This window comes from Quercus lobata, chromosome 9 (assembly GCF_001633185.2).
Source record: "Quercus lobata isolate SW786 chromosome 9, ValleyOak3.0 Primary Assembly, whole genome shotgun sequence".
In the NCBI taxonomy this organism is placed as follows: Eukaryota; Viridiplantae; Streptophyta; class Magnoliopsida; order Fagales; family Fagaceae; genus Quercus; species Quercus lobata.
The window spans coordinates 36,986,149-36,997,836 of record NC_044912.1 but is presented as its reverse complement, the minus strand read 5'-3'; the positions used below and the strand labels follow the sequence as shown (position 1 = coordinate 36,997,836).

The 11,688-nt window shown below is 41.3% G+C and overlaps 1 protein-coding gene across 1 annotated transcript; it reads right to left on the bottom strand.

The window, feature by feature from the left end:
* Positions 1-120: 120 nt before the first annotated feature.
* On the bottom strand, positions 121-4,231 carry LOC115958877 (probable alkaline/neutral invertase F). Its single transcript, XM_031077134.1, has 4 exons — positions 3,217-4,231; positions 2,081-2,518; positions 1,114-1,672; positions 121-656 (listed from the first exon to the last, which is right to left on the bottom strand). Exons 1-4 carry the CDS (start codon positions 4,060-4,062, stop codon positions 358-360), a joined length of 2,142 nt encoding a protein of 713 aa, XP_030932994.1. The 5' UTR covers positions 4,063-4,231; the 3' UTR covers positions 121-357.
* Positions 4,232-11,688: the final 7,457 nt, after the last annotated feature.

The window sequence follows — 11,688 nt, the reverse complement described above, 5'->3', positions numbered from 1 at the left end:
TTAGCTAAAGGTTTAAGAAAAGGCTTGGACATAATTTATTTAGCTAAGATTTAGAGAAAAGGATTGGGTATAATTTTCGTAACTTTTTTTATTCCTCCTTTAATACCAAATTATTAAATCAACAGAAAAAGAACAAAGCATTTCTACGCAAAGAATGAAACTTTAAGATCATATCCAACAAGTAATAGCAACTAATCAAGGAAACTATTTCCAATTTTCAGCAAATGGACAGTTTCAGCCACCATTCACAAAAAATAGAAGATAATGGGGATTCTGAGATACTATCCACCCATAACTGAAGTTATACATTTGTGATAACCGTATACCTGTTATTGCAATTCAACCTTAATCTCATCTCTATGGTGGAAATGAAGCAGAGCGCGTAAGCCTTGGATTGGCTATCCTCTTATCCTCTTCAAGAGAGATCATAACGAGATTGGAAGGGTTCTCAATCATCATTTTAGCAATCAGGTAGCCAGAAATGCTCCATGTCTGGTACTTCCTGGCTTGCTTTCCAATGTAACGCCCAGTCTTACCATCATAATACTCTGGCCAGCCATCCTTGGAAAGCCGTTGCTCTACCAGATCAATTGCCCGCTTTGCGATTTGAGGCCTTCCAGTCTTGATGCATGCTGCTGTAAGTAGCCACAGCAGAACTACAAAAACATTCCCGACCACCAAATCAGCACAAAACTTGTTACACAATATGAATAGATATTTCTTGTTTATCAAAATGCAGTTTATTTCTTAGCTGATGGTTTCTAAATTGATGCGTTGTCTTTGAATGGCCTAAACAACAAGGAAATACTGCCTCCAAAGTGTTAAGAAGTTAAATGCCATATATCTAAACCAAAAAGGCCAGACATATCAAATGCTGTTTTAAGTCACAACAACGAAACATTCATTGAAGATTGTTATGAGTAGTTGATTACATAAAATCCATTCATGATGTTTATTTACTAGAAAGACTACAAAGTAACACAGCATGAGATCAGAATCTAAGATACAGTAAGGTTCCAAAGTGTTTGTTTATCTGAAACATTAGTTTTAAATAACATAAATACCAAGCAGCAATGCAATTTAGATTCTGAGCTTTATGTTCACGATTTTCACCTGGCCAAGAGCCACCATTATGGTAACTCCACCGTGTATTCTTTGGATCAAAACCAGTCACAGTCCTCCAGTCATGTCCCTCCAGTGCTGGGTAAACAATCTTCAAAGGCATCTCCCCAACCAAGTCCTCCCAGCGCTCCTCAACAAGATCCATTATCGCTGTAGCCTGTGCACCTGTGGCTAGACAGCTCAAAATGGCGATGCAATTCCCGAGTAAGAACCATCGGAAGTCCATGCGAGCTGGGCTGACATTGCCAATCAAATACCCTCCTCTCAAGGGCATGAAATCAAACACCCAATCAGGGATAGACTCTGGGATGACATTAAATTTATTGACAGCAGTGTGGGAGTACTCCTCAGTTTTGTACCGGTATATTTTATTTAGCTGTGTAAAGTCGAGCCAGTAGTACTGCTGTATGTGAAAGCTGAGAGCTGTGATCCGCTTATCAATTCGCTCAATCAATTCCTTACCACCACGCTCTGGTTTCAGCATCTGCCTTGCACATCTTAGTGCAAAATAAAAGAGGGCTTGGATCTCAATTGGATATCCATATATTCCCTGTTTCAAAGGCATGTCAAAGTGTTGTCATTCAAAAGTAACTGAAAATGTAAAACCCATATATTGAATGGGGTCCTAGGAAGGCTAGAACCAAGCACAAGAACATCCTCTAGTGCCAGTGTTACTTCTCTTGGAACCCAAACTATTGCTACCACTAACTGCTGAACATCAACTTAGAGAAATGGACACAACCAGTTAGGCCCAAACGTGAAAGATAGAAATCTATGATATCATTGCTTCTCAGCCATATCGAGTGAACTGTCAAAACTCACCATTCACAGATGGTGAAAAATTGACTAGATATGATAACTTTATTAGCATCGAATTGTTTTAATTGATACTTAAAAACCTATCATACAAATACTACTCTGGAAACTATTGAAAATGATTGGAAAACAAAAGACTCACCATCCTCCTGTCAATCATGCTACACCCATCTGCACATAGAAGTGTTGGGAAAGTGTCAAAGCCGTCCGAGAGGCAAAGATTGAGTATTAATTTCATTCCCCTCTGTACCTCAGGAAGCTCCGCCAGTGCGTAATCACGTGTACACTTGGTATATGATCTTAAAAGTATAATCCACCAGAACCCAGAATCAAGTGGTGCAACTCTTCCAATTGCACTCCCACCAAAATCCGCAATCAAAGTTTCCTTCAGTCGGTGTGAGTCAAAGAGAACTTTAAAACTTGCAGGCATGACACCTTCTCCAAGAGTAAAGTTGTCAATCCTCTTCTCCCAACCTTGGAGGTGGAGGGTCTTTAAAAGGAAATTTTTTACAATTTCAGGTTCTGGGGGGTCTTTCATCAGGCAGGCCAAGCCACTAGGAAAAAAATCTCTCACGAAAACCTGCAAGCAAGTTCAGATGACTAATATTTTTTGGGCCAATTGGAGGTAGGCAAATCAGGGATTGTTAGTGTTACTGAAACACTTTGTACGTACAACAGTCTAAGCATTATAAATGTGATCTAATTGGGCCATTAGGATAATACAACTGCAGTAGATGCAAAGTGTCATGTAGAAGACACAATGATATACCAAGTGATCATCCAAGATGGGTCTAGGCACCTTGTCACTCTCATTCCATTATTAATGGTAACAGAGAAGTAGTGAAAAAGCTTCTCAAAGTCATTAGAGTCTGATTTATAGGTTCTCCAAAAAAGAGTTCATTGAGCAGTCCATATATTCAAATAATTTTTATCAGCAAACAAATTAAGTTACAAATTAACATATTTGATCCACTACAAATGAACCACGTCAGAATTGCGGCACAAAAGTCATGTCCCTAAATCTTCTGTTCCAAAAATTGGGTTGCATTCATTCACTAATGCTCAGTCAGATATTGCTCTATTAGCCGATTACAAAAGTGCAGATATCATAAATCATCATTTCAAGAACAATACACACCTAATTAATAATAATAATAATAATAATATCACTTAGAAACAGAGGAAACTACTGCATTGAATAGTTTTTTTTTTTTACATAAAATCAAGATAATGCTTCAAATTCTCAAGAAACTCCAAGAAAAGAAGTATTTATTGTACCTGATTGTAGTTCAAAGTCTCAGCGCTTGGATCCATAGCTGCGAGTGTTCCGACCTCCTTTCCTTTATAGTAGACGTAAGACTTTTTGAGCAGCTCCCAAGCCTCTTCCACCATGGCATTGCTCTCTCCATTACCACTAGCACCGTTGGATCTGAACATCGGTGAATTGTCTATCTGATCAAAGCTCTCAAGGCTCATGCCAACACTCGGACACGACTTCAGCGTCATGAGCTTTGGCATGCTTGGAATCTCTGACACTGACACAGACACGTTCTCATTGCACTTCATCCTCACACTCTTCTTTGGCTTCGGTGTCAGAGCCTCTCCTTTCTCCGAAGAATCCGACGGTTTTTCCAGAGACTCCTCTTCTTCTTTCGACTCCAAGCTTCCTTCGGAAATTGAAATTAGAGATTTCTCTTCGGATTCTTTCTGTTTCTCTTTTGATTCCAAGCTTCCTTTCTCTGAAATTAGAGATATCTCTTCAGATTTTGGACTTGCATTTTTCGATGAGCCAGAAGGTTTGTCCAAATATAGATAAATCTCTATATAATCTGGCGATTTCTCGATCGCTTTTGAACCTTCCTTATTCAGAGGATCTGAATCTTTCTCAGGCGAGCTTGACTCATTTTCAGTTGCCGAAACCGAACTGTCCTTGTATTGAAGATCAAGCAACCATTCCGCGACCTCAGCTTCTCGGACCGAGAGCTCGTTCGCTCCGGCCGGTGACTCTGCTTGCAAAATTTCCGACGAGGTTCCAAAGAGAATTCCGATTTCGGAGTCATCGCTTGGCTCATCGTTTTTCAAAAGAGCGAAAAGTTGAGCGAGAGTCGGAGCCATTCTAGCCATTTTAGAGAGAGAAAATAGAGAGTTTTTAGAATTCAGGAACAGGAAGCGAAAAAATCTAGAGAAACAGTGAAATACGATAGATTCTTGAGAGAGAGAGAGAGAGAGAGAGTGTACATACAGTACAGTTTATAGAGAAATTGGCTGCACAGAGAGAGAGAGAGAGAGAGAGAGAGAGAGAGAGAGAGAGAGAGAGAGGTTGTTGTACAAATGCTGGTTTGTTTTCAGTTTCAGTTTCAGTTTTGGCGGTTAGACTCTTAAGACTCTGAGCTTTGCACTTGAGTGAATAAATGGGGCTTACTTTTTACAAATATTTACGAAGATGCAATTAGGGCGCGCGGGATGCTAAGAATTACTGTTAGGTGACCGTTATGCTTTCAGATTTAATTAACTAATAGTAATTTTCTTAAAAAAACTAGATAATATTCATAAAATAATGTTACAGATTATAATTGTAGGGACATAATTTGTAACGACCCACAAAATAATGTTGAGTTTGCATGTTATGGGCCCAAACAATATAATTTACAGAGTGGGGGCTTAAAAGGCTAGGCCTTGGTCACCGGACAACGGTTAGTCGTGGCTTCTATGGAAATTTATATGAGGGTGAACTTGGCGTGTCTTGCAAAACCTTTTTCTGGTGCGGCCTGAGTGGTTCCGGTCCTTAGACCTCATCCGAGGAGTTTAGTGTTCTTCTCATTCTCCTTTTTTAGGACTTCTTAATCTGTCCGACCCGTCCCCCACTCTATTGGTTCTCTTTCTCTTTTATACTAGCATTTACCCTCCTTCCAGTGGCCATGTGTAAGCTCCACTTTCTGGGGTTGAGACTTGTCCTATCAGCCCATACCTATAGTGGTTGAGGGTGGTTGTAAAAGCGGAATAGCATGGTGAAGGGTATGGACCTGTCAGACGTAGAGTTCTTTATTGCTGTATTGGCAGCTTTTTCACTTGGCCTGCTCCTGCACTGAGCTCGTCCTTTCCTTTAGGCGTTCTACGGGGTGCTGAGCATAAGATCGTCCTTGGCCATATCTTTTGGCCTCTTTTGGACTTTCATTATGCGTTCTCGGCAATAGTTCTCCTCGGCTTAGACCTTGGGCCCTAATGTAAAGTGGGCTAGAGTCGCAAATTCTTGGGCCCCACAACAACCCTTCAAAATACATGTTGAAATTCATGTTGAAAAACACAATTAAATGCTTTGAAATTGTGGGTTCTAGTTAGTTTAACTGATAAAGTTTTTTATGGTAAATATTTTCAGTTTCAGTTTCAGTTTTGGTGATTAGGCTCTTAAGACTCTAAGCTTCGCATTTGAGTGAATAAATGGGGCTTACTTTTTACAAATATTTACAAAGATGCGATTAGGGTGCGCGGGATGCTAAGAATTACTGTTAGGTGACCGTTATGCTTTCAGATTTAATTAACTAATAGTAATTTTCTTAAAAAAACTAGATACTATTCATAAAATAATGTTACAGATTACAACCCTTCAAAATACATGTTGAAATTCATGTTGAAAAACACAATTAAATGCTTTAAAATTGTGGGTTCTAGTTAGTTCAACTGATAAAGTTTTTTATGGTTAAATAAGAGATCTAGGTCTGTCTACACCAAAAATAGATTGGTATTTTGGTCTAATAATAAAGAACTATTATTAGGAGCAGACGCCATAGATTGAAACTCTCTCTAAAAAAAAAAAAAAACCTAAAATTACTACCATACAAAGAATAAGAAATTAATTATACAAAAATGTTAAGTCAGATTCTAACTTAATGAGAAATTCAAATCCATGTGAGTTTTAATGCTTAAGGAAAATATGTATATATATATTAAATTTACTTATATAATAGAACATACAATTTTTTAGGGGAAATTACATTTTACTACCCTAATTATACTTTGCACCCTAAACTATTTGAATGCACATTTTGCACCTTAAACTATGACATTTGCTACACTTTGCGTCTTGGCATTAATTTATTATGTTGGAAGAAAACTATAGCACATGACTTGCATGTGAGTTTTGCCTAAGTGGCATAACGTTAAAAGACCAAAAACCCTTTTTCCAATCAATTAAAAACAAAATTTTCTTTCTTTATTTTTTACTCAGCTCTCTCTCTCTCTCTCTCTCTCTCTCTCTCTCTCTCTCTCTCTCGTAGCAGCTCCTCTCTCCAAATCAAAATATATGTAACCCTAAATATCCAAAGCAAAATCATCAATGGCTCCACCATCACAACTGATGATGCCGAAAATATCACCAATAGGTCACACAGCACTCGCGACTCAAAGCGAACTTGCACAACAAAATAACCGAAAACCTTAGAGAGCACCGGTGTGGTGCCGGCCAAATACTCTCCGAAGGTCAAGTTAGAACTATTCTCACAACTCTAGAGTTCTAGAGATGGTTAATTATGCGTACTTTGATTTGCGAGGGTATTAGGGCTTTTATAGTAGTAGAGAGTCGGCTTTTCCTTCTTGGTGTAGAAGTCTTTTCCATATGGGACTCTACTTCAAGTCTTTCCGAGCGTGGTGAGCAAGGTTTTTCCTTATAGAGGAGATCTACTTTCAGTGTGCGTGTCTTCTAGAATCACCCTTGTGCTCGGATTTCCATATTGGGATTCTAGGGCGTTTTTAGGCAATGAGCGATAGAGATCTTAGATCAAGGGCCCTTACTGTGTCCTTCAGCGATGGGCCTTCAATGAGCGTTGGATCATCTCTACATCGGCCCAACAGTTCCTATCCGGCAGGCCCATTACCATAGACCCGTCAGGCTTATATTTTATCCTCTTTAGTTGCCCCTTTCACCCCAAGGGTCCGTCAGCTTAGAACAAAGGAACCATGGGGTGACGACCCTAAGGTAAGGGCGTCACGGATAATCTTTTATGACGAAATGAGACCAATAAGACAAAAAAGGAGGTTTTCAGGTTATAGTTACAATGGGTTGACGGATCCATGCAAGCTAGGATGACGGTGCAAACGAGGAGACCGTCGACCATACCAACTACAGACAGGCTGTACGAAAGTCATTAATGATGATGACACGTGTCGTAATTTGATTGGATTTTATCTCGGATCGAAGCGACGCTTCGACTTCCGTGCATCTCCTTTATAAATAAGGGAGTCTTCCCTCTCATTTCTCCCATTTCAGCAAAAATTAACCTATCAGAGCTTACCCGTCACACCTGTCAGAGCATATCTGTCACGTTTTGTCAGGGACTGATCCGTACAGTTGCTTCAATCGTCAGTGCTATACTTCCTTGTTTCATTCATAAAATTGGTAAGTGTTCTTTTCAAGACCAATCTTGTTTTAATTTTCCTTACAATCCACACCCGTTATGGACATATAGACCCATCAGAGTCTTAGGCTCTTGTCGTTTCGTGTAGGAAATGTCTAGTGCGTCCAGTAATTAGTCGGTTGTTCGTGACGGGCTGGATTACGAGGAAGTATATCTGTCCGGTCATAGAGAACAAGATAGTACTAGTGATGAAAGGAGTCCGTCCTCCTCCTCCTCGTTCTCAACATATGAGGATACGGAGGTGGTTGAACAAGACAAGGGCTTTGATGATGGTGAGGAACAGATTGTTAGATCCGTCGTCGGTGCTGATGGGCTCAGGGAGTTCGTCATGCTACCAGAGTGGACGGTGAATTACTTCTCGTCTGTTATCAAAGAAAAGCACTTTAAGACATTTAGGGATAACTACCAAATTCCAAACAATATTTCCATCCGTCTACCCCATAAATCAGAGAGATGTTATTATGAAGGGGTAGAGGGTGTCGGGGTATATGAGCAAATGTTGAAGGCCGGACTCAGGTTCCCATTGAGTTCGCTTCACTGTGAGCTCCTCAAATATTTGGGATTATCCGTGAACCAGATTTCCCCTAATGCTTGGAGGGTCTTCATAGCGATGGAGATTTTGTACGGCGCAATGTCCGACGGCACCAAGAGGCTGACGGTTAGGGAGTTCCTTCATTGCTACCGTCCGGACGAAATTGATAGGTCTAGGGGAATATATAGCTTCGTCCCCAGGAGTCCGCTATTGAAGGTCATCTATGACACGCCGAACTCAAATAGGGATTGGAAGAGCCGTTACTTCTTCCTAGAGGGTGACAGTTGGATGTGTCGTCCAGGGGACACGGATTACATGCCTGTCGACACCACTTGGGGCATATTACACCCGTCTAGTATGGACCGTCCTAAAAATTTAACTTTATTTCATTATGTATGTTTAAAACAATCTAACCGTCCTTCCTACTTTGCAGTTAGACGACGCCCCCAAGTTGATATTAAGGAGTTCGCCTCCCTTGAGAAAATCTTCTCAAAGACCCAGCCGGAGGAAAGGACTTGGGCAAAGTTGGTGACACTTAAGACCATTCATTGGTATTATGACGGGCCAGAACCAACACCAGCTGCCGTCAAGTATGAGGCACAAATTAGAAGGCGTAAGTTCATCACCCTATTCTTGATAAGTTATGTATCTTATTTTGATAACTAATATTCCTGTCCATGTTTCAGAAATGGACGACGCCAAGAGGAGAGCTTTGATTAGATCCAAAGCCGCAAAGAAGACCGGCGATGTTGCTCCCTCTGTGACGGGCCCAAGCAATCCGTCCGCCAAGAGGAAAACACAGCCCAAAGTGGATCGTCAGGCTAAGAAGGCCAAAGTGCCCTTGGAACCTGTCGTGGGACTTATGGCGGAGCCTCCGAAGATGGCCACTCCAATCAAGCACGGGGTCGGCAAGGGCCTCATGAAGGGGTCGTTGAAGGATCAAGAGAAGCCGCCCGTCCTTCTTCGGGAGGATTCTAAGCACGCCTTAGAACAGATTTCCTCCATCATGTCGGCGGAGGATTATGAAGACCTAGGCAACCATTCTACGGAGGCCATGGGTGAGACGGGCCTTTTTGCTATTACACAGGTAAGATAGCCCGTCTACTTTACCAATGCAAATTACATCTTTTTTGCCCACAGTTCGTTTCATAACTACCAATGTTATTATTTTTTAGGCAATGGTTATGATGAAGGGGCTGATGGGACGGTGCCTTAGCCATGAGACGGCCCTGGATCGTGTATGGGCGAAAGCGGAGCAGACGGAGGAAGAACTTCTTCAGTTGCGAAACTGGAAACCCAAGATGGAGAGGAAGCTTGAACTTTCTGAGAAGGCAAGGAAAAACCTTGAACAGGTGACGGAAGAAGCAAAGAAGACTCTTGAGAGCAAGGACAAGGAGATAGAAGAACTGAAAAATGACGTCTGTCAGGCTAAGGACGTCGCGGTTTGTGAGTACCGTGACTCTGATGCCCTGATTACTGAACTAGGTGACTCCTTCCATCAAGGTTTCATGGATGCTGGGCATTTGGTGAGGAGTATAGTTTTGAGGGAGGGAAAGCGTGGTTGACAAGCCACTTCAAAGAGGCGACTGGACTGGAGTGCTTTCATCAGGCAATAGAAGCAAAGCAGCAGCCATACACAAAAAGAGCCCTAGACTCGATTCGCCGAGTTTGATGAAATTCAGATTGCGAGTCCACCGGAAAAGAACGGGAACTAGGTCGATCTATTCTATAGCGAAGCATCCGAAGCATAACTGCACACTCACACGATCTTTGCCGAGAGATAGGAGCATTCGGTGGAACTCCAACCAGTATTGTTTCATCGCATTTCTACTATTTATAAAGTAAAGCGTTCCCAAATCGGCCTTGAAATGGATGGGAGCTCTTATAAGAGATTTATGAAATCCAGCATGGCCCTCGTCTGCTCAGTCGAAGTGGTGGAACGCCCTCCTGAGTCAAAGAGAGAGCTTCTGCACCTCTCTCCAAGAGATATGATTCGGTATCTGAATCGGCTGAAGGAGAGTGAAGAGGCGGCTACTCCCCCAGCCCACGGGAAGCCTCTTCTTTCTGGTCTACATCAAGTGCATTGAATGCCCCACAATCAGATACCATGTTCGTATGGTGGCGCGATGTTCTACGTGAATCCACGTTGGAAGGACATCATACCAAAGTCGTACAATTAGGACTTCGATATGGTTTTATTCTGTTTATCTTATCGGAGGTTAAATTTCTTCTTGCTCGTAACCTATTTGTTCTGAAAAGAACCTTTGTTTGCAAGGTAACTTAAAAATATTAAGAGAAGAAAGCTGCTAGCAGAGGGTGGAGAAGTGCCACACCTTCGTGGATTGATCATTCGTCAGGTCAAGCAAGCTTATCCGGATTTGGACGTTTCAAAGTTCAAGGTCGAAGACCCAGCTCAGACATCCATCGTACCTGCTGCTTCAGAGGATACTGATGACCTCTTTGCTGATGACGATGCCCTTGGTGACGGGGAGTCAGCACCAGCAAAAGTTGCACAAGCTTAGCTTGATACGGGAACGGCCCCTCAGTCCGTCGTCAATGAGGATAAAGTTTAGTAGCTAGATTTTTCTTTTTTATGTACTTGGAGAACAATTTTCATCCGTTGCTGATGATATGTAAACATTGCCTTTTAAGGGCCTATTTTTTGTCGAATGCATCCGTTCACTCCGTTTTATATGCTGAATGTTTTATTTTATTTTATTTTATTTTTTTGCCCTTGAATTCTGTCATTGTGGGGACCTATTTACACCCGTCCACTTCTTTGTTACTATTGGGTCTGGCATGTATAGGTACGGTTTTTGTCATAAGAATTCATTCTTTGGAAACCCGTCCGAGTTAATCATTAAATTTTCATCCGTCCATTTTTTGGAGTCGCTTTTATATATGTTTGCTTTGGACTAGACTCGTCATCCTCGTAGGATGATTCGTCCACTTTGTGGACTTATTTTGGATTCGTCCATTTTGGACTTCAAATTGTCATCCTCGTGGGATGATCCGTCCACTTTGTGGACATGTTTTATATCCGTCCATTTTGGACTTCAAATTGTCATCCTTGGAGGATGATCCGTCCACTTTGTGGACTTATTTTGTATCCGTCCATTTTGGACTTCAAATTGTCATCCTTGGAGGATGATCCGTCCATTTTGTGGACTTGTTTTGTAACCGTCCATTTTTTGGACTTGCTTTTATATCCGTCCGCTTTGGACTAGACTCGTCACCCTCGTTGGATGATCCGTCCACTTGTGGAGTTATTTTGGATCCATCCATTTTGGAGTTCAAATCGTCATCCTCGTGGGATGATCCGTCCACTTTGTGGACATGTTTTATATCCGTCCATTTTGGACTTCAAATTGTCATCCTTGGAGGATGATCCGTCCACTTTGTGGACTTATTTTGTATCCGTCCATTTTGGACTTCAAATTGTTATCCTTGGAGGATGATCCGTCCATTTTGTGGACTTGTTTTGTAACCATCCATTTTTTGGACTTCAAATCGTCATCCTCGTGGAATGATCCGTCCACGTTTTGGACAATAATAATAATAACAAATCCATGTAGAAAATCAAAATTGTATCTGATTATTATTCTTAATAGAAATGCGTAAGGGAAAAGTACCTGCCCCCATGGGTTTAAAAAGGCACGAATAGATTGTAGCAAAAATAGTTGAAGAAAAACTAATAATTAAAAAACTTAATAAACTGGTCAATCGGGGGATCGTTGCTGTTCGCCGTGTTACTATTACTAGTAGTACTTTCTCAAGTGCTCGGCATTCCATGGATGCGGTAGCTTC

Coding starts and splice junctions, on each gene's coding strand:
- LOC115958877 (XM_031077134.1), bottom strand. CDS start 4,062: ATGGCTAGAATGGCTCCGACTCTCGCTCAACTTTTCGCTCTTTTGAAA. Junction 2,519..3,216: donor AGACTTTGAACTACAATCAG/GTACAATAAATA, acceptor ACTTGCTTGCAG/GTTTTCGTGAGAGATTTTTT. Junction 1,673..2,080: donor GCATGATTGACAGGAGGATG/GTGAGTCTTTTG, acceptor CCTTTGAAACAG/GGAATATATGGATATCCAAT.